The 23,048-nt window shown below is 44.8% G+C and overlaps 1 protein-coding gene across 1 annotated transcript; it reads right to left on the reverse strand.

The window, feature by feature from the left end:
- Positions 1-7,930: 7,930 nt before the first annotated feature.
- CCT5 (chaperonin containing TCP1 subunit 5) lies at positions 7,931-23,024 on the reverse strand. Its single transcript, XM_007961197.3, has 11 exons — positions 22,830-23,024; positions 19,020-19,080; positions 18,390-18,554; positions 17,068-17,266; positions 14,631-14,823; positions 14,399-14,548; positions 12,063-12,182; positions 11,229-11,414; positions 10,383-10,520; positions 9,685-9,865; positions 7,931-8,351 (listed from the first exon to the last, which is right to left on the reverse strand). The coding sequence occupies exons 1-11, from the start codon at positions 22,932-22,934 to the stop codon at positions 8,224-8,226; spliced, it is 1,626 nt and encodes a 541-aa protein (XP_007959388.1). The 5' UTR covers positions 22,935-23,024; the 3' UTR covers positions 7,931-8,223.
- Positions 23,025-23,048: the final 24 nt, after the last annotated feature.

A 23,048-nucleotide genomic window follows, 5' to 3' on the forward strand; every position in this document is an offset into this window, starting at 1 on the left:
CGAGCATGCACCCTGAGAGGCAAGATGGTGGACAGCCTGCCCCAAGGGAAGAGTTTGAGTCTTCCTTTGGAAGGGAAAAGAAATGCAAACTTCGGAACTATGCCAATGTATAAAACCCCAAGTCACAGACTGAGCAGGGCACTTGGCCCTCTTCCAAGTGTACTTTGCTTCCTTTCATTCCTGCTCTAAAACTTTTTGATAAACTCTCACTCCTCCTTTAAAACTTGCCTCAGTCTATCCCTCTGCCTTGTGCCCCTCAGCTGAATTCTTTTCTTCGAGGAGGCAAGGATTTGATTTGATGTAGACCCTTCAGATTCACACTGGTAACAGTAGGTGAAATGTCATCAGCACGCCTCACCCTTGAATAAATGCTGGTGGATACAGGGTGGTTCTCCCTCAATGCATATTAAGTGGCAACCGCAGAGGGGGACAGCCAGAGGTGGGGAGCAGCCAGGGATGTAGGAGCAACTAGAGGGCAGAGCTCCAGGAAAGCCACCAGAGGAGCTTCAAAAAGGAAGAGAAAATTTTTTTTAAAAAAAAAGAAAGGAAAAGGTTGTGTGTGTGAGAAAGAGGACTCCACCTCAGAGGGCACCCCCGGGATTTGCAGCAGCAGGACACAGTGATCGCAGCACAGGTGGTTTCTAGGAAGGGCGGGGTCCACAGACCATCACTGTGGGTGGAGGGGGCAGAAGGTGGAAGGCAGGAGAGGAAGGGGTGCTGACAACAGTGCCGCAGAGAAACGGAGTGAACAGGAAGGAGTGGGTCCAGGGGACACAGTTGAAGGGTGTTGTTTTCCTATGCTTTGGTTTTTTTCTTTTTTTTTTTTTTTTTTGTTGAGACAGGATCTGGCTGTGTTGCCCAGGCTGGAGTGCAGTAGTCCAGTCACTGCTCACTGCAACCTCTGTCTCCCAGGCCCAAGCAAACCTCCCTCCTCAGCCTCCTGAGTAGCAGGGACTACAGGTACCTACCACCACACCTGGCAATTTTTTTTTTTTTTTTTTTTTTTTTTTTAAGAGACAGAGTCTCACTGTGTTGCCTAGGCTGGTCTCGAACTCCTGAACTCAAGAGATCTCCTGCCTCAGACTCTCAAAGTGCTAGGATTACAGGTGTGAGCCACTGCGCCTAGCTGGTTTTTGCTTTATAAGGTGAGATTCATGCCGGAAAGTGCTAACAGAGGAGGGGAGGCTGTGTGTGCAGGTAAGAGATTTATAGACAGGAGGAGCCTATTCTCAGGGTCTAAACCAGCAAAGAGCTGGATTCTCACCATGTTCCATGTCCCTTGCGTGTTGGCAGAGGACTTACATCATCACCTCCTCCAGGGAGCCCCCACGGATGGGGCTTGAATAGTGCACTGCCTTGAATAGTGCACTGTGCTGTGTGCTCAGAAGAAAGAGACTCGGAGGGTCTTGCCTTGGCATGTACATGCTCTAACCTGGAAATCATGCTGCTGCCACAGGGCACCGGTCTGCAGTAGTGTAGGGGTTAAGTGAAAACTTCCGTATCACCCTCTGAAAGTCACTGACAAGAGGCAGATTAAAAGGAAAAAAGGCATACAAATTTATTTGATCATAGTTTTAGGTGACATGGGAGCCATCAGAACGATGACCAAAAGATACAGGGGAAATTGTACTTTATTGATTGGTCGATTGTTTTAGAGCCAGGCTGCAGTGAAGTGGTGTGATCATGGCTTACTGCAGCCTCCAACTCCTGGGCTCAAGCAATCCTCCAGCCTCAGCCTTTCAAGTTGCTGGGACTGCCAGTGCATGCCACCACACCGGCTTATGTTTTTTTTTTTTTTTTATAGAGATGAGGTCTCATTATGTTACCCAGATTGGTCTGGAGTTCCTGGGGTCCAGTGATCCTCCCACCTCAGCCTCTCAAAGTGCTGGAATTACAGTCATGAGCCACGAAACTGTCCATTTTTATGCTTAGGTTCAATAAAGTGTGGGCAGCATGTGGAAAAACTATTGGAGAAAAAGGGTCTAATCTAATGCCAGTGGACTGAGTAGGAGCCCCAGCAAGGCCTGGTGAGACTCTTCTTGGCCTCTCAGGGCAGCACTTCCTCCTCCTGGTTATCAGACAGGACCCTCTCTGCAATGGGAGTCTTATGAATTACAGGCAAACAAGATAGGTCAGATAATTTCTTTATGGCCAGTTTTTACAGGGAAGTGGCAACAGGGGGTGGTTTTCAAGTAATACTTTCAGGTTTTGTGGCTGGCTTTGGGGGAAAGAGGTTCTGGTTTCTATGACCACCTAGGGGAAGAGGGATTCTAGTTTTCAGCTTCAGGGCAGAACGAAGAGCCAGAAACAGGAGGGAAGGACGTCAGAGAGAGCTGCTTCTGAAGCCTTCATTTTGGGGTGTTGTATTCTGAGACCCTCAGCAGTCACAGAACCCCATCCAACCACAAGGAATCTGGGCAGTGCAATCCTACTAAAAGTCCAGAATGTGTCCTGAGGAGCATTAAAGACACTCTCAGATGCAGAAATGAGGAAACAAGCTCTGAGAGATGGAATCAGCGCGACACTGGAATTGTCTTGGGCAGAAGGAGGGGACCCTTCCCTCTCCCCTCCCCCACTGAGGCAAGACAGAAGCGTATGAGTTTCTGATCGCTGCTGTGACAAATTTTCACAAACATAGCAACTTAAACCATGCAATGGCATGTGGAATCCTTTTTTTTTTTTTTTTTTTTCTGACAGAGTCTCCCTCTGTCACCCAGTGCGGTGGTGTGATCTCAGCTCACTGCAACCTCCACCTCCTGGGTTCAAGTGATGCTTCTGCCTCAGCCTCTGAGTAACTGGGATTACAGGCATGTGCCACTATGCCTGGAAAATTTTTATATTTTGAGTGGAGATGGGGTTTTGCCACGTTGGCCAGGCTGGTTTTGAACTCCTGTCCTCGAGTGATCCACCTGCCTCGGCCTTCCAAAGTGCTGGGCTTACAGGTGCGGGCCCCTGTGCCCGGCCAAGGCCGCCATCTCAAGTCTCCTGCTGAATCTTTCACCTTTATCCGTGAGCCCCTCTGGGCTTGTGTGACTACGCTGGGCCCTCCCAGATCATTGCCCTCTTTTAAGGTCAGCTGACTGGCAACCTTAACGAAATCTGCAAAGTCCCTTCTCCCAGTATCTAGATCAGTGCCTGAAGGAATAACCAGATGGGCTCCTGGGAGCACAGCTTTAGAATTCTGCCTCCCACAGGAGAGGAGGGAGGATGAGCTGCTGCCAGCGAAGTAGGCGCCGACGAGCTGAAAGTCCACACTGCTGGCCTCAGTTGTGTTTTTGCAGTAGGCGTCAAGATCATGTGATAAATAGACAGCCTGCTAAGTGGACATTTTCAGCTGCTTATACTGAAAACTATTATAAAGTTAAAAAGTTTATTTCCATAAGGCAGTGGTCCATTCAAATTATGCAGTGTCTCTTGGACTTGTCAATGACTAGGATTACGATGAGGATCAAATGTTTTGGTTTCAGGATTCTTTTACACTTTTTTTTTTTTTTGAGTCAGGGTCTCACTCTGTTGACCAGGCTGGAATGCAGTGGCAGTGTTAACAGTAGGTAGCTAGTCAGGCATAAGCAGGGCAGAAACAGCGGCCCCTAACCCTTTGCCGCCTCAGGTGATGCCAGCTGACCCTCAGGTGATGGTCAGGCAGTTAACTGTTACCCTAAAATAATAGTTGGTCACAGCTGGTGCCAGGGAAGGGCAGGCTCCCAATAGATAGAAAACACCTGAAACTGGTGATGAGCCGCTTCCCGACAAGATCTCAGGAGTGGCGCAGGTGGGCTCAAGCATGCGCATTAAGAGGCAAAATGGCGTCATCTAACCGGAATGCTAGACTGGTAAGAGAAGGCCTGAAGTGAACATGTGTAGAACTCAGTGTGTTTACTGAACACACTGCCCTGCTCCTCTCCCAAGTGCAGGCAGGCCACTGCGCATGCGACAGCCCTCGCCAGGGGCATAATCAGGGGAGAAGTAACACAGGACCCTGGAAGTACGCCAACATATAAAACCGCAAGTTTAAAGGCCCAGCCCTCACTGGCGCTCTCGTCGCCTGCTTGGTCCTCCTCCAAGTGCACTTTTCTTTCATTCCTGCTCTAAAGCTTATTTTTAGTTTTAGTTTTTGAGACGGAGTCTTACTCTGTCACCCAGGCTGGGGTGTAGCGACGTGATCTGGGTTCACTGCAACCTCTGCCTCCCTGGTTCAAGCGATTCTCTTGCCTCAGCCTCCCGAGTAGCTGGGATTACAGGCTCCTGCCACTACGCCCGGCTAATTTTTTTGCGTTTTTAGTAGAGACAGGGTTTCACCATGTTGGCCAGGCTGGTTTCAAACTCCTAATCTCAAGTGATCTGCCCACCTTGGCTTCCCAAAGTGCTGGTGCCACTACGCCCGGCTAATTTTTTTGCGTTTTTAGTAGAGACAGGGTTTCACCATGTTGGCCAGGCTGGTTTCAAACTCCTAATCTCAAGTGATCTGCCCACCTTGGCTTCCCAAAGTGCTGGGATTAAAGGTGTGAGCCACTGCGCCTGGCCTAAAGCTTTTTAACCAACCTTCACTCCTCCTCTAAAACTTGCCTTGGTCTCTCCTTCTGCATTACGCTCCTCAGTCGAATTCTTTCTTCTGAGGAGGCAAGAACTGAGGCTGTTGCAGACCCGTACAGATTCAATGCAAGTAACACCATGGTCATGGCTCACTGAAGCCTCAAGCCCCTGGGCTCAAGAGATCCTCCTGCCTCAGCTTCCCAAGTAGGTAAGACTATAGGCACACATCCCCACACCCTGCTAATTAAAAATTTTTTTTTGTAGGGACAAGAGTCTCACTTTGTTGCCCAGACTGGTCTCGAACTCCTAGGCTCAAGCGATACTCCTGCCTCAGCCTCCCAAAATGCTGGGGTTACAGGCATGACCCACTGTGCCTAGCCACAGCATGTTCTGGAATATGAAGATCTGGCCACACAGATACGTAGTTGGAAAAGAGTAGTATTTTAATTGCCTTTCACAAAACTGGATATTTTTCAATATTACACCAAAACCCAGCAAGTGATAGACTAAATACACTTTCTTCTGTCACACTGGTCCATCTTGCATTTTGAAAAGGTCTTATACCTGTGCATGACACTGTAACATCATATGCATATTTGGCAAATATTGGTCTAGTGAGCAGGTCTTCCATTTGTTGACACATTTCATTATGCAACGTCAAAGATTCATCCTTTATTATTGAGAAAGTGTCTTGCTCTGTCATTCAGGCTGGATTGTAGTGGTGTGATCATGGCTCACTGCACCCTCAACCTCCTGGGCTCAAAAGGATCCTCCCACTTTAGTCTCCCAAGTAGCTGGGACCACACGAGTAGGCCACCAGGCCTAGCTAACTTATTTTTGGTAGAGACAGGGTCTATGTTGCCCAGGCTGGTCTCTTAACTCCTGGGCTAGAGTGAACCTCTTGCCTCAGCCTCCCGAAGTGCTGGGATTACAGGCGCGAGCCACTGCACCTGGCCAAAAAAAGATTTTCTTTTTGAAAGTGTATGATGTCGCTGCCTGACTCACACTAAGCTGTGGTTTTAATGGTCATTGCTTTTGCACTATCAGTGCAAATGTCAACACAGTGAAAAAGGCAGTAAGTTTAGTGTAGGAAAATACATCTGACCTCCTGGGCCCCTTGAAAGGGTCCTGGACCCCGAGGGATCCACGGAGCAGACTTTGAAAACCAGTTTTAATGTACATAAACCGTTTAGAGCAGTGATAGGCCACACATATTTACATCTTTACTACTTTGTCCTATTTTCCCCACTTTCCCTGCCCTGCAACACTTTCTCGGGCATTTGCCTTTGGTCCCCACTTTTCTGGTGCTTTTAGATGACCCCGTCCTGCCAAGGCTGCCTGCAAGAAACACCTAGGTTGGAGAAACTTCTCCATGCTTACAAATTACTGATTAGTCAATTACTACCATGTCACCTTCCTCTGGCCCCCCAACCCCTAATCTGTTGCAGCTGTTTTACCTACAGAAAGAAAATGCGATTCAAGAAATTCAGTCCCATGTAAAAGAAAGACGGGCCTCTCAGGCCTCCCAGTGGCATTTATGCTTCACAGCAGCTGCTTACAGAGTTGACCCTCATCTGAATTCAACCAACCTCAGGTTGAGAACACTCAGGGAAAAAAATTGCATCTGTACTGAACATGTAGATTTTTCTTGTCATTACTCCCTAAATTCAGTATGATATTTATACATCATTTACCTTAGGTATTATGAATAATGAGATGATTTAAAGTATACAGGAGGATGTATGTTATATGCAAATACCACACTATTTTTATCAGGGACTTGAGCATCCATGAAATGTGGCACCTGCAGGACATCCTCGAACCACCCCCACATGGAAATTGAGTAGGCCGAAATTAAAAACACGACATTTAACAAACCTCCAATGAATCCAGCACGTGTAGAAATTGGGAACCAGCAGTAAAACATGGGGACTTACATGGGAATCTAGCCTTTGGGTCAGGCACCCTAAGTTGCTTTTGCTCCACATGGGGAAGGAGAGGGTGTGGCCAAAGTACCAGCAAAATCAAACTTGAGTGATTTGGAACGTGAAAGATAAAACACATCACCTGGAAGAGGTTTATTACAAATCAACAAATGAAACTCATTAAACATGAAAGGCTTGTAAAACATCTCTAAGTTTCTCTGTTCACTGACCAGTTTCTCAACCACAAAAAAACACCAGGAGTGTCTGTGAGGTTCAATTTTGGAAAGGGGGACTGGTTTAGTGGCTCTTCTGATACAACCACGGACCCTTCGGTAATACTCTGGTCCAAAGAAGGCTGCCGTATGTTCTCTGTAGGCTAGAATCAGTCCTTGTAAATAAACTCAGTTTAAAGCTTTCAATACTAACTGCACAGTTCCATATAAATGTGAAAATTAGGAAGAATGCAATTATTAGCACACATTCCTAAATCCACAGGAGTTATTTAACAAAACATCCAATGCATGAATGTACAGAGAAAACACAATGACCCAATAGTTAAGACTCGGAAATCTCCAGGTTCACGTGAGAAGGTAACCCAAATTAATTAATTAAGCAAATTTAGACAAGAGTCACCATTTCCTAATTCTAGGGAATCTGACTAGTTAAGGTGGCATAACTAGTGATAAAGTTCATCACGGTGAGCTTTATCATCACGATGCTCTTTAAGAAACACTATGTTAGAAAATCTAGAGAATCACAAGCAAAGAGCAGAATAGGGTAGGGGATGAGCTGGGCCACTCCGGGGCAGACTGCCTGGGATTGACCTGGCCCTACTACTTGCTGGTGGTGAGATGCTGGCAAATTCTTAGTACTCACCTGTAAGATGTGAGCGGTAGGAAAGGGTATCTGCCTCACTGGGTTGTGAGAACAGACAACCCCGGTAGAGTTCTCGGAGCATGTCTTGGCCCATCACTGCTAGCTAGTACTACGTTAGTAAGCACAATTAATTTCAGTCACTCTATCTGAACATGGTAACTGCAAGATTTCTCCCTTATTTCCTGTAATTTACTTTAACCTCCACTTACCGTGTCCCTCTGATAGGAAAACAAGTGGGTTCTGAACTGCCCTAAGCCTGTGCTGGTGGTCAGCTCTGCACATGCCGCTTCTGATTCTGCACATGAGCTGTGTTCAGGGTGGGGCCAGGGCCAGAGGAAAGCAAAGGCTAACATGGGTCTCCATCAGCTCTAAACAATATCCTCGGTTAGGCTGTGAGCAACCTAGTAACAGCACTTAAGGCATCCCATAATTCTGTGGTGGACCCTCTACAAAGGGCCCACCCATTTAGATAGGAAGAGGATCAAGCCCATATTCCTCTCAATACGAAAGTGCATCTTGAGAGCTCATGTTTAAGCTGTTAAAATGTTTAAGCTACAGCTTATTTTGAGGGGAAAAAAAAAATCCACCCAAACCCCTTCAATTAAGGCAGCATTTAATTACTGTTACAATAAATGTTTCTTAAACCTGAAGAGAAGATAAAGGTTGTTTAAACAGATTCTTTTAATACAATGAATACAAAAGCATGTTGAGATAGTACCCCAATTACACGGCTTTGAACAAGTGAAACTATGGACCAAACAGCTATTTTTATTATAGCATCTACAGTGTCTGGAAAAGGATGTAACAATAAATAACTGTAGACACATCACAACACATCCATTTACTTAATCACAGAAGTGGATCTTACTACATAGTATTCTCAATGTCTTCATTCTTCAGATTCTCCAGGCTTACGAATGTCATCAATCTTCAAAATCATTCTAACCATTTGTGTTGCAAGAGATATCTGTTGCTTTTTGCCAATCAAGGTTTCTATGACATGCTGTTGCTTCATATCTGAAAAGTACAAGGAAACTGATTATCCTAAAATAGCATACAATAAACTATCAATAACCAGCTCTGACTTTCTGGTTTATGGAATCACAGTAAGACCTAAGAAATACAAGCTCCTGGAAGCCGAGCAGGAGGCCACTAATTTCAGTTCTATTTCATTTTCAGATGAATGTAATTTCATTATTTCCAAGGACACTCTGGAACTCGAACCTGGTAGACAGAGCTGTTGAGAGGGGGCTTTCTTCAATGACTAGCTACAGGGTGAAATTCTTCAGTAACATCTTATCCCGCAAAGTGACCATACCCTAACTTAGGAAATCTAAAGTAAGTGAATCCGACCACAGCTGAAATGTAAGATATTTCCAAGAACGATCTAGAAATGCTAATTTTTTTTTGGAGACAGGTGTCACCCAGGTTGGAGTACAATAGTGTGATCTTGGCTCACTGCAACCTCTGCCTCCCGGACTCAAGCGATTCTCCTGCCTCAGCCTCCTGAGTAGCTGGAATTACAGGCATCCGCTACCAGGCCCAGCTAATTTTTACAATTTTAGTAGAGATGGTGTTTCACCATGTTGGTCAGGCTGGTGTCAAACTCCTGACCTCAGGTGATCCACCCAGCTTGGCCTCCTAAAGTGCTGGGATTACAGGCATGAATCACTGAGCCCGGCCCTAGAAATGCTAAATTTGAGCACAACCAAGCATTCAAGTTAGAAACATTAAATATTTGCCTCACAAAGAGTTGCTATTACTGAAACTCTTGGGATATAAGTATGGAAAGCAGAATGTACCACCTATACTTTTAAGCAAAAACAAACTGTCACATTCTGTGGATGGATTACAGACATGGCCTGATTTAGTACAGAAATGCCTGGGACCACTGTTTCAACAAGCTACAGCCACCATATCTTTTTGGGAGCTGGGCTACAGAGGTTATAGTATTACATTTAGAAAACACTCCACAGTGTGCTGGATTAACCACACAGTGAACTGTGAACTAAAGCCCACTTCAGAGCTGTTTTATACACTGTCCACTGACAGACATTTGTGTAAAAACAGCAATATGGCATTACTTCCCAAAAACCAGAGATTAAAACCTAAGTCATCTTTGGTGATAGTACCATATGTAGTTTACTGTTATTAAAATGAGTCTTATGTTGCTAGGTCTAGTAGTCTAACCAATTCCTATGGCAATCAATCAAACATTCTAAAATCCAGGATTTGAACACCTGAAGTGGGTTTACATATTTAAAAAGATACCATCATCTCACAGTACACACAGTGGATGATTATTCAGTTTAAATCAGACACCCCACGCAGAGGTGTGACAGCTCCTCACCATTTGTCCCCTTGTGCAAACAGTCGATGCCAAGAGCAGGGTTCATCTCCTTCACCTGTCTGGCTCGTACTTCGGTCATAGTCTGGATGGGATTCATGCCACTGTTTTCAGAGAGGGCCATGGGGATGACCTCCAGCGCGTCGGCAAATGCTCTCATGGCGTACTGTTCTAAAGTGGGGCACTGGAAAGGTGCAGAGGTCTGGTAAGTGCACTTGGCAAAACAAAACAACCCAGCAGCACCTTGAAAACACACTGTATCACATACTTGGAAAAGTCAGCTCACAACGAATTTTAAGAATAGGCTGTCTCTATTTTTGTATCTATCAGAATATTATAATGTCACTACAGCATACGGGCAGAGGGTATACATACATGAGAGATGTCTCAAAATACAGCAGCTCTTACGACTTATCTTTAAGTTATACCACTAATTTTGAATTTCACATAACATTAAAAGACCAGAGATTTATTATTTTAAGAATGAACTGGCTGAAAACAGCTGAGAAATGCTAGTTTATGGTAACCTGAATCTGAATACAGGAACATGGGAATTAACTTAGATTAAAACACCTGTCACCTACACACAGCTCACGATGCTTTTGTTCGTTTTGCGTCCAGCGCCTCGCTGTTCTGCAGCCTCACAGCCTCCACTATCGGCTAGGCCCGAGTCTTTCACTAAGTCTGCACGTATCCCTTACCTTATCTGCCTCTTGGCTAACTGCCAGGGCACAGGATATCTCAGCAGCCCCTCCTCCATACACCACACGATTATCGCGGATGAGGTTCCGGATAACACACAATGCATCGTGAAGGGATCGTTTTGCCTCCTCAATGATCTAAGGAAAACAGTTTTGCCTAAATTAATGTGATCAAGATCTATTCAATTTAGAGGCAAGTATCTGGCACCTTTTTACAGACAGACAGGCTGTGCTCTAATATTTAGATGGCCTCCACTATCGGATGATCTGTATCTTTCTAGCTTTCCTTCCTGTAACGTAGTTAATAAAATTCAAGAGGCAGAGGTGGCCAGTGACTCATTCTAGGACACACGGTTAAGCAAGAGTCAAAAACTGACAAACCTCGCAAAGATTTATCACAATGTGCTACAACTCATTCTCAAAGAACAGAGATCATCGATGGTTATTCACTTGGGTTCCCTTTTTCTACCTAAGGGACAGATGTAAGTCATCCTTGGGAATACCATATTGTAATTTGTTATTAAAATGAATCTTATGTTGCTAGAACTAGCAGTTTAACCAACGCCTAAGGTAATTGTACCCAACATTCTAAAATCCAAGACTTGAATATTTAAACCGTGTTTAAGTATTTAAAAAGATATAAAATTCTCATAGCGTATATTGTATACTGTAAGGGACAGCAGAAAGGCAAATGTGCCTCATGAAATTAACCATGCTACATTATTGTTTGAGGAACATGATTATTCTTCTTAGGGTGACTGTGTCTCTGTTAAATATATACAGGCAAAAAAACCAGACCATGAAGCAAAATAAGCAATAGTATAGGACAAATAGTTGAATTCTCACCATCTTATTTCCTCCTCTAATAAAAATGGTTACAGCTCTGGAGTTCTTACACTGCTCGATGACCAGCATTTTATCCTTAGTTGTCCCAAATGAGATCTCCTGTACAAGACCAGCAAAGCCCAGCTTCTCTGCTGTGAGCTCTGAGAACCTGGGGACGATGCGACCTCCTGTAGCGATGGCAATCAGCTAGTCGGGGTGGTCAGAGAGAAGGACGAAGACAGTACTTGTGAAGTTAACTTTCAAAACCGGGCACAAATGAGCAAAACTTGATCTAAGACCACCTTGTTCACTAGAACTGCTGCCCCACTTTGACCAAAACATCTTCAGTTCAACCCAAAGCACCTTGTTACGTAACAAGGCTCTTGAGGAGCTGGGCGTCTTGATCTGGGGTTTGGTGCTGCCTGGATCTATCACCCTGCGCCCGTCCCCTAAGCTCATGCCCTCATCTCCCCTTTGCGCAGCCCTCCCTCTCTCTGGGAACCCAGCCTGCATGTTCCCTGCACTGTGCTGCAGTGAGAACCACCGAGGCAGCATTGCCTGGGACTACCGTTAGTATCTGGATGAGACCAGGTCTTCCAGCCTTAGTAAGTCAACGATAGGGCCAAGTGAGACAACACAGGAGAGAATTCAAAATGCCAGGGAACACCAGAAACACACAGCACTGTTGTCCAAACAGTAACAAAGATTCCAGCACTTTCCTCTCTCCCAGCTCACCCTCCTCTCATCTCCCAGCCTTGGTATGATGCAGTTATTTAAGGCAAGGCTATCAAAACACCCCTCAATACATAAGCTGAACCCCTACGTCTCAAAGTCTCTTCATGTGGAGCAACCTACCTCAATTTCAGGTCCTCCTACCCAGCGAACTGCAGGCAAGTTGTTCTGAAGAAGTAAGTGATTTGCTTCATCATCAAAACCCCACTGACAAATTGCTAGGTTAGCACCAGTCTCTTTAATCTGGGAAAAGAAACACCGCAATCACATTAAGAGAAAGTGGGTATTTATTCTTCGCTATAATGTTTGAAAAAAGGAGAGGCACAATTGGGTGTAAGGCATGTGCACTTGAACACAAAACCAAAGGAAAGAGAAGGAAGGAAATAGACAAGTGTCCACTTTTCTGTCAGTTCCAAATTCTAAATAGTGAGTATTTTATCAATGGGGATCACCTCATTGTTTAAAGATGCTTTAAAAACCACAAGCAGTAATTCATGCTGTACCCTATTGTTAAAACGATGCGAAGTCAACAGAAATGTCAACAAACAAAGCTAATACCCTTCCCAACCACGGGGGAAATGGCTAACAGCTCTGTCCACAAATACCTACGGAGTAGTTTCATCTGAGTATGTTTTAAACAATGTTATGAACCACTTGCAACCTGCCCATCTCACCTGGATGGACAATCCTCAGTGGATCCATAGATACAAACTAAATCAGGCGCCCACAGAGGCGACCCTGCTTCCCGTAAGAAGCACCCTCACCCCGACCTGCAAAGGGCAAAGTGACTTTTCCCAAATAGGAGGGCAACGATCCGGCTGCCCACCCCACCTCTGGTGCTCACCTGGGACTGCCACGCCACGCCCCACAACTCTCACCTACCCGTCTCCATCAGGCCTCCCAGACCACCTGCTACTGCCTGGCTCTCCCTCTCTTCCTTCCCTGACCCTCTGAACTCAGTCCAGAACAGCAGCCTCCTTATACAACCCCTGAAAACCAGCCTGCACCTGCAACCCTCCTCAGACGGCAGCTGCTTTCCCTCTCACGTGCTCAAAACAGGAGAGGGGTCCTTCTTGCTCCTCAGTCACCTACAATGTTCCTCTTTGGGTCCCTGCCTCTCATTCTTTAACATTTTTAGCATCTAGCCCCATCCCCCTTCCTTTCTCATTCTCAGCAACCTGCGCCTCACCAGCATGATCCAGTAACATCCCTGGCCTCTCAGTTTATCTCTGACCTGCCAGCGCAGCTGAGCCACCATTCTCATGACCACTGATGGCCTTTCATGCATAAGCTCCTGCCAGCATGCTCCAACCCCTGAGGGTGGCTGTTCCTTGTAGAAGCCAACACGTTCCTAGCTCAACAGCATCCCCTTCTGTCCTCAGCCTGGAATGCTCCTCCCCTAGGGGCGCTACTCTCACTCAATGTTGGCCTCTCCTTACAGGTCATGTCTCTGACCAATGTCTGTAATGGAGCTGTACCCATCTTTCCCCTATTTGTGCCTCAAGAGCACAAGCTTGGCTTCATTCCCTGCTGTACCTTTAATGCCTACAACAGAGCCTGGTACGTTGTAGGCACAAAGAACTGTACCATCAATGAGTAAGTACAATGACTTTCCCAGGTACAGACATGAAAATCGTCTCTAGTTGGTTTGCTATGATAAATAATGCTCTAACCAACACACTCCTGTCTTCTTGAGTACCGGTGTTTTCAACTCCCAAGGACACAGCCCCCAAAGAGGAGTTGGTAGGTCAGAGAGAAAGCACACCTATGCTAAGGTATTCATAACCCAAACTAGACTTAACCGAGCGAAGAACTGGGATTACTCTAAGTGCATTCGGGTTTAACTCCAGTTACTCGTTAACTCTTGTCTAAAAGGTATAGTCAGAAATCTTAAGGTAAGCTACATTCAATTTGTCCAGTAGAGCAAATATAACATGTACAATTGAAAACATGGCTTTAGGTAACACGGTCACTTCTTTCAGGACCCTGAACATACTACCTTTCGAGATAGAGTCTCGGTCTGTCACCCAGGCTGGAGTGTAATGGTGCAATCTCAGCTTGCTGCAACCTCTGCCTCTTGGGTTCAAGCGATTCACCTTTCTCAGCCTCCCGAGTAGCTGGGACTACAGGTGCCTGCCACCACACCTGGCTAATTTTTTGCATTTTTAGTAGAGATGCGGTTTCACCGTGTTAGCCAGGACGGTCTCGATGACCTCATGATCAGCCTGCCTTGGCCTCCCAAAGTGCTGGGATTACAGGCGTGAGCCACCACACCCTGCCTGAACACGCCACCATTTTAAGACAAAATCAGAATTCTTCCCTGTTTATGCTTTTCTATGTGATTTTTTTCCTGTGTATGTTTTGGAACTGAAGAAAGACTACACATATTTACTAACCAAACCTAACTAATTGTACCCTTTGGGAGTTTAAATTCCACTGAGGACTCTGTTAAGTCTTACTTGTTGAATCATCTCTTCAAACTTCTCCTTTTCGTATTTCTGAAGGGCTTTATAATCTTCAACAGACGTCACATCCAGCTTATGCTTTGTTTTTGGTTTGGGTGGTTCAAATGGACATGTGAGAATTGCAATCTTAGCATCTTCCACTTTCTATGGGGGAACATAAAGACATTTTAATTGGTGGAATTAAGAGTTAACCAACAGTGCAAAACTGTGAAATGCAATGGCTTACTTTTGGCATCTGTGGGTGACTGAAATCCTTGTCCACAATCACGCCCTTAATCAATTTAGTGTCCTCCAGCCTGCCACCCACTTTGCCTTCTACTTTGATAAGCTCAAAGTCAACATCTCTCCGCTCCATATCTGCTACAGTGAGGACAGCATTCACAGCAATCTCAGCCATCTGTCGGTGACAACTGTTGACCCTGATGAAAACACAAAACAAACTTCACTGGTTTCACAACTACTACAACCAAAGCAGGCCACATGATACAATGTTACTCAAAGATATAAATCAAATGATATTTTGAGTCTTCTAGAAGGGAATGCCATCTCAACCTGCATTTTCAACAGGCTGGGGCAGAGATTCTTAACCTGTGATCCATGAGCCCCAAAGTGGACCGTATACTTATACGGGAAAAAAATTACATCTTTATTTTTGCTAACTCTGAAATTTACTATTGCCTTCCATTATGAATGTACTCAAGAAACCACTGTAGTCTGGCATGAACTAAGGTCTTAGAATGCACGACTTCTACAGAATACTGTTACTATTTCACAAGTTCGGAACAGAATGAGAAAAGGTAAGTAATCACTCAGGAAAAGTCAGTCTTATATCAATGAAGCGTAACACTAATTGGGAGGTGAAAGGACTGGACAGGGCTGCTCACTTTCTAAGAATTCACCACAACATCTGTTACAGATGGAGGATGTTACCTTTTTGAAAGCTTTCAAACATGTGAATAGACTGCTCAATAAATTCATTTTAGAGTCAAGAAAAACAACTAGGGAAACCTAGCACTTGAAATAATGTCTGAAATTGTAGATTATCTATAAAAGAGAACCATGAAAGTAAATGTTTTATCTTAAGTAGATGACTTAATACTCGCAAACAGAATGGGGCCAACTTATAAAGCAACAAGAAAATAGATTTGTACACTTCAAGTAATGATGCTGTCCTCCTTTCATGAGAAAATAGTGTTACACTTATGACAGAGGCTACCCGTAGAGTACTCACTCTTGCCTAGGGAGCTAGTCTCTGCTGAGATCTGTGGTTAGAGGAGGACAGCAGGCACTGCTGAAGGCTTCTGCCTTAACACAGGCTTTGCTCAGGGGAAAAGGCAACAGAAGCAGACACTTTTCCTACATTTTCTCTGATTACTCTGAGTTGAGAAGACCCCTCCTTCCTTTTTGCTATAACCACCACAAGCATACAATTGAAAACCTCACTGACTTAATATAATGCCATAAAGCAGCTTACACTGGATTTTTGTTACATTATGGCAACAGACCTCAAGTCTTTGTCATGGTTCATCATCAGTGCACCCCTTGGTTGAGGTTGCCTAGAGTCTCCTGGGGGAGAGCTGTGTCTCAGTGCCCAAAAGACCTGGCAGTAAGCCTGGCAAATGGGTAGTACGCAAACACTGAAAACACCAGAGACAAGTCACTTTCAAGACTCTCTTTACTAAATTGTAATTTTGGATTGGCAATTTGCTGAATAAAAAGGGGAACCCACGCCAGTGGCTCCCCAGCAAAGAAATTATAGAAAGTGTTATGAAAATTCACATATCCTGGCCGGGCGTGGTGGTTCACGCCTGTAATCCCAGCACTTTGGGAGGCCGAGACGGGCGGATCATGAGGTCAGGAGATCGAGACCATCCTGGCTAACACGGTGAAAACCCGTCTCTACTAAAAATACATTAAAAAAAAAAAAAAGCCGGGCGCGGTGGCAGGCGCCTGTAGTCCCCAGCTACACGGGAGGCTGAGGCAGGAGAATGGTGTGAACCCGGGAAGTGGAGCTTGCAGTGAGTGGAGATTGCGCCACTGCACTCCAGCCTGGGCGACAGAGCAAGACTCCGTCCCAAAAAAAAAAAAAGAAAATTCACGTATCTTCCAGGTAGGACCCTTTCTAGTTTTTTTTTTTTTTTTGGAGACAGGATCTCGCTCTGTTGCTCAAACTGAAGTGCAGTGGTATGATCATGGCTTGCTGCGCCTCAACCTCTCACCTCAGCCTCTGGAGTGCACTATCATGCCTGGCTGGTTTTTTATGTTTTGTAGCAATGGGGTCCCACTATATCGCCCTGGCTGGTCTTGAATTCCTGAGCTCAAGCAGGCTACTGCTTTGGCCTCCTAAAGTGCTGAAATTACAAGTAGGAGCCACTGCACCCAGCCCTGACTGATTTTTAACACAATCTATTCTGCTAAATTAAAATAACTATATTTTGCAAATATTGTCAAGGGGATTTACGCATGAACTTAGAAATTCAGTTCTCAACTACAATACAAAATGCATGTATCTGCATCTACAATAAAAACAAAGCAAAACCAAGTAATTGAAAGAAATCATCAAATCAACACAAATCCACCAGTGGTCATTTTGTGCTGCCTTTAAGAGATGGCAAACAAGCTGCCTCTACAAATGTGTGATTGTATCGTCTACTGAAACGTACACTTTGGAGCCCAGCGTGGTTTTTGCTGTCTGAATCAGGGGTTCGGTGTCCTTTACGTCAACAAGGACGCTATCACTGATCTTGTCCAGGTGTTCAATAGCAACGCGGGCAGCCTGCTCATAGCCATCAGCTATTCTGATTGGGTGAATGCCTCGGTCTAGCAATTGCTCCGCTTCTTCTAACAAGGCACCAGCCAGGACTGCAAACAAACCAGCAGACAATCAGTTTAGGAAAACAACAAAACTTCACTTTTAGTATAATCAGCACAAGTTAGATGCTGCCATGGAAAGAAAAAGCTTCCAGAATTAAGCTGGAAGTCATCTTAGAGGCAGAAGCTATCTATTTTTAAAAGAAAGCCTCTTGTTTTGGTTCTAGCAAAGGTCTAATAGGACACATGTCCCCTTATAGACGAACATTCAACCCTCAGTGATGTAAACAATGTAACTAAAGAATATAATGTAAAAAGAACATTTTTCTAAGAGGCAAAAAGCTATTATGTTTCATGGGCCAAGGTCTATTCAGTGAAATTCATCCTGGTGATAAGACTAAAACATTTGTTTATTATTTATTCCCCCACCCCCATCCTCCTTTCTCCTCATTTTAGGGTCAACATAGATGAATTTTGTTTAAATCTACCACTCTCCAAGCGCACCGAGAACAGTGCCTGGCATACAATGGTATCCAATAAATATTTGCTGAATGAATGAATTCAAATTTTATCTGCAAAAAAGAACATTACTGATATTTTGTCTTCAATTTCCCCAACTTTTTAAAGATTTCAAATCTACAAAAAACAAGGTACAATACTAAAATGAGTACCAGTTTACTTATTAACATTTTGCCACATTTTCTCTACATGTACATACTGTTTCTGTTCACCTATTTGAGAATCAGTTGCAGAAACCATGACATGTCACTCCTAAGTATTGAGGCATACAGCTGAGAATAAGGGTATTCTCCTACACATATGCAATACAGCGGTCACGCTCAGGAAACTCAGCATTGTAGTACATGATCCATAATCAAATTCCTCCACTTTTCCCAAACCTCTTTTACAGCTTAAAAGACAGACAAAATCAGCGTCCAATCAATCATTATAGATTTCTCTTTGCCTAACAATCCCCAGCCCTCTTTCTATTCTTTCTTAACACTGTCAGTTTTGAAAGTCCCGGGCATTTGTTTTGTAGTGTGTTCTTCAACTTGGATTTGTCTGTCTCCTCAGGCTCTGATTCAGAGACAACAATCTCGGCAGGCATGTTAGCCCTATGGTCTTAAATGACATCTCTTAAAAGAGAAAGGAAGGATGTTTTGTCTTTTCTTACCAACCACTCCTGTGGTTCCATCTCCAATTTCATCATCCTGAGACTTGGACAGTTCCACCATCAGCTTGGCAATCTGATGATCAACATCCATCATGCTTAAGATGGTGGCCCCGTCATTAGTTACAGTCACATCGCCATCCTTATCCACCATCATCTTATCAAGCCCTAAAAAGACAACATTTAGTAGGCTTTGGGCAAACAACTGGCAACCAATATCACAAACTATAAAAAAAGACCTCTGCACCTAGCTCTTATCTATGCAATTTATTATATGCAAATATTTCAACATACACAAAATAGCTGCATGAAGGCATTTTGAGATTGGCTAATGCAAATGGCAAAAAATTATGGAGCATCATTAAGTATAGTATTAATCTCAAGACAACTATGATTTGGAAAATGCTAATGAAATGATATTAAACGTGTTAAAAAAAAAAAAGAAAAAGGCCCAACCTAAAACTACACGCGATTATAACCATGTTTGAGAAACCTGAGATACACTACAAAATTTTCGCTGTGTTAAGGAAGTAAGATGCCGCCCTCAATACTCCACCTTTCTGTAGAGAGGTTTGTATTGACAGTTTTATGATTTAAATCTTTTGCTAAAAACATGGAATGGTGGACTCTTACCATTTGGTCCAAGTGATGTTCTCATTGTATTTGCTACAGCCTTTGCTGCCATTATATGAGACTAATGAAACAAACAGAAAAAGCAAATACTGTTACATACAATTTTAATGGTTAAAAGCACACATCTGATGATTAAAAATCACTTACGATTTAGTTTCTGTTTTCTAGAAGCTTCTACATTTAAGGGGCAACAGACAGGTCTAAGTATTATAACATTTATAACTCCAGTTTTAATAAGCAATTCTTATATAAAAGAAAAACAACTAAGAGCTTTGTGTTATCTCACTGAATTTTCAACACATTAATGAGACAGATTCTTTTACCAGCTCATTTACAGCTGAGAACAGGGACAGTATGACCATGACCTTACAGGCCTTGCAAGATCACTGTGCAACACAGTCCTCCCTGAGCATCCATGGGGAACTGGTTCCAGGAACCCCTGAGGACACCAAAATTTACTGATGCTCAAGTTCCTTGCATCCAGGCTTCTATATCTGTGGGTTCCACATCTGCAGATAAGAAGGGGCCTGGACTCATGAGAAACAGTCCAACTGTAAACATACAACACCTCATTGTCACACTACCATTTATTGGATTTACTGCAGAGTTATAATCTTTTGAGCTGGGTGCGGTGGCTAGAACCTGTAACCCCACCTACTTGGGAGGCTGAGGCAGGATTGCTTGAGGCCAGTAGTTTGAGATCAGCCTGGGAAACATGATGAGACCCCGTTATAAAATAAAAATAAAAAATGTTCTTGCTTTAAAAATCTTCCTCCACCCACCTGAAATCCCAATAATTATAGATCAAAGTTAGTGACTGGCTTTTGTTGTTGTTGTTGAGACAGAGTCTTGCTCTGTTGCCCAGGCTGTAGTGCAGTGGCATGATCTTGGCCCACTGCAACCTCCGCCTCCCAGGCTTAAGCAATGCTCCTGCCTCAGCCCCCCAGTAGCTGGGATTACAGGCATGTGCCATCATACCTGGCTCATTTTTTTTTTTTTTTTTTTTTTGTATTTTTAGTAGAGACAGGATTTTGCCATGTTGGCCAGGCTAGTCTTGAACTCCTGACCTCAGGTGATCCACCCGCCTTGGCCGCCCAAAGTGTTGGGATTACAGGCATGAGCCACCACGCCTGGCCCGCAACTGGCCCTCTTAAGGAAGGTGAAGTAGCTGTCAAAGTGATAATAAAAAAGTTACCTGTTTTTTTTTCCACATTTAGCTACCAAATTGAGTGAAATTATTATTATTATTATTTTTTTTAGGAGAAAGCAAGAGGCAGAAAGAAAAGGATGTAAAGAATTTGGCAAATAGGAGAGATCCCGAAATCCCGATATATATTTTGCTCTACTGCACGGTAAAGTGGAAAAAACCTTTTTCTTCCTTCTGCTAGTTCTGTGTGTTTCCAGAGGGAAGAGTCTAAACATCAAGCCATAATACATATTATGGACAAAACAGAATTATGCTGGCTGGCCTGGAAACTTAGCCTGCTCTGTTTTAGATTATATGGTTTTAGAATATGATTCCTTCCTAAGCCAACTAATGCCTGCACTTTTTTTTTCTTTATTTGAGACACAGTCCTGCTCTGTCACCCAGGCTGGAGAGCAGTGGCATGATCTTGGCTCACTGCAACCTCCGCCTCCCAGGTTCCAGCGATTCTTCTGCCTCAGCCTCCTAAGCAGCTGGGATTACAGGTGCATGCCACTACATCCGGCTAATTTTTGTATTTTTAGTAGAGACGGGGTTTCACCATGTTGGTCAGGCTGGTCTTGAACTCCTGATCCTGTGATCCACCCGCCTCAGCCTCCCAAAGTGCTGGGATTACAGGCCTGAACCACCGCGCTGGTCAATGCCTGCATTTTTAAGGTGAAATATTATACAGTTAAGTGTTAAACAACTGAAGAATCTCAACAAAATACATATTACCTTTAAGGCTCTAAATGACCAGAGAAAAAGAACCGTGACCGTGACCATTACCATCAAAACGTTCAAGTCATGGCCCATACATTTCTTTCACTGTTGCCTTCAATTTCTATATATTTTGGTTCTTCAAGTTAGCTGGACGTTTTAGGAGGTCAGGGAGCAAGTGTATATCCCTACACTGCTGAGCCTCAACACTCAAAGGATGTCTACCCATAGCATCCAAAGAGATTTAAACACCCACGTTACTGGCCAAATGAGCTCCCACAGCAAAGAATGATCCGACCTCGAATGTCAATAATGTCAAGCTTGAGAATGCTGCTCTAACCACTGGCTTTGACTCCGAGAGGTGGCCTTGAACCATGGTGCTGATCTTTGCTTGCAATTGCTCTTTAGAACAATTTCTCAACTGCTCTGGGCCCAAGTCCCCAGTTTTGGAAAAATAACAACTACCTCAGAGTGTGAGACTTCTGGGCACAAATGCATGCAGTTAGAACAAAATGGCTGATGCAAAACCACCTACAGCTTTAGATATGTTGTTATACCGCGTGTGTGTACTGCATGTTACTTTCCCTGCAGGTCCCTGTAAGTGAAAAATAAAATAGGATACATAATACAAGAGGCTTGAAACTTTTTTCTTTCTAAAAAGGAAACAAATACTGAGTGCCTGCCATGGATCACCCACTGTGCAGCCCCTCTAAGTCACTCCATTGAACATCACTGTCAAGTCTTCAGCTTTATGGAGGCGTATCACCTCCACTGGAAAAGGAGGTTCCGAGACGTTGTGTAACTTGCACTAAGTCAAAGAGTCCATGGGGGAACTGTATTGTTTCTTTGTGTAAGTCAACCTCCAAGACATTATGTGAACAGGAACACCTGAGACCTGGGTGAATGGTCTATTAGGAATTCACTTTATAACAAACCCTGAAGGCCCTCTCGGAGTGTCCCTTCCTCTGCATTTTCTGTCAACATCTGGTGCTCAGATGACCCTTTCTTACCTGCACCCCCACCCTGGCTTCTTTAACCCCTTTGGTCTTCCTTATTCCCTTCGGTCCATCTCAAGCGTTGCTGCCTGAAGTGCAGCTCTACTTAAATTCTGCTCAAACCCCCCCAGTGGCTCTCCTTCTTCCCCAAGGATAACGTCGTGTTTTCCATCCTGGGCATTCAATAGCTTCAGTGCTCCATTAAAACCGGGTGGCTCTTCCACTCTACAAAGTGCCATGCGCATTCTTGCCCAAGCCTTTACTTCTACGTTTCCTCTCCCTAGAATGCTCTTACCCCTGATCTAACGCTGTCCTCCAGCACTACGCTTATCAGAACTCTCTCCATAGCTGTCCTTCTCACCGCACACCGCCTTGCATTACGATTTTGTGAGTCCGTTTTTCACTCTTCGCTATTTTTCCTCAAGGGTGGGCAAAAAAGCACTCAGAAATGAAATACCCTGTAAGTGACCACACCTTTACGAGTGACAAAGAAAACGGAAGCGCCGTTGCGGGTGGACCAGCGCAGGGTTAAGCCGCAGTGCCTTAACCAACAGGTGACGGAGCATCTTCCCGGCGCCTTCCCACGGGAGCGCAGCCCCACGCGGCCGTCAGGCTGGAGGGGCCGGTCGGGGAGGCGGTCCCGCTTCGCTCCCGCGGGCGACCTGACTGAGCGGCCCCGCCCAACTCCGAAGGGCGCTGGCGGCCCAGCCTGGCTGGCCCCCACATTCCGAGCCCAGGATTAGGCGATAGCCTCTCCCGAGCTCAGTGAGCCGGGTGCACCGCCGGGAGACGGGGATTCTCGACCTTTCCGGGGAGCACATGGCATAGCGGCTCCTAAGCTCGCGCAGGCGCAGAGCCACGGCCTCTGCCACCTCCCCTCAGCCCACCGCGAACAGGTCCCTGTGCCATTACCTTAAGGGCCTCAAGTCCCATAAGACGGGACTTGCGGTCCTGATCCTTGATGATGAGAAAAGGGCGCCCATATTCATCGAAGGCGAGGGTCCCCATAGACGCCATGGTGGAGCAGCCGGAGTTACTTTACCCAAACCGGCGGAGACCGCTACGGAAGCGAGAACGCACTTTTCTCTCGCGGGAGGACCCAAAAGCTTGCGCACGCGCAGCACAAGACGC

This window comes from Chlorocebus sabaeus, chromosome 4 (genome assembly GCF_047675955.1).
Source record: "Chlorocebus sabaeus isolate Y175 chromosome 4, mChlSab1.0.hap1, whole genome shotgun sequence".
Classification (NCBI taxonomy): Eukaryota; Metazoa; Chordata; class Mammalia; order Primates; family Cercopithecidae; genus Chlorocebus; species Chlorocebus sabaeus.

Bases quoted from the DNA above. Each gene is read 5' to 3' on its own strand.
- CCT5 (XM_007961197.3), bottom strand. From the start codon at position 22,934: ATGGCGTCTATGGGGACCCTCGCCTTCGATGAATATGGGCGCCCTTTT. The intron at 11,415-12,062 runs GTAGGTTGCTCC...CACCCCGACTAG, and splicing joins TAGGAGGACCTGAAATTGAG to CTGATTGCCATCGCTACAGG. The intron at 8,352-9,684 runs GTGAGGAGCTGT...TGTACTTTTCAG, and splicing joins TTTGCACAAGGGGACAAATG to ATATGAAGCAACAGCATGTC.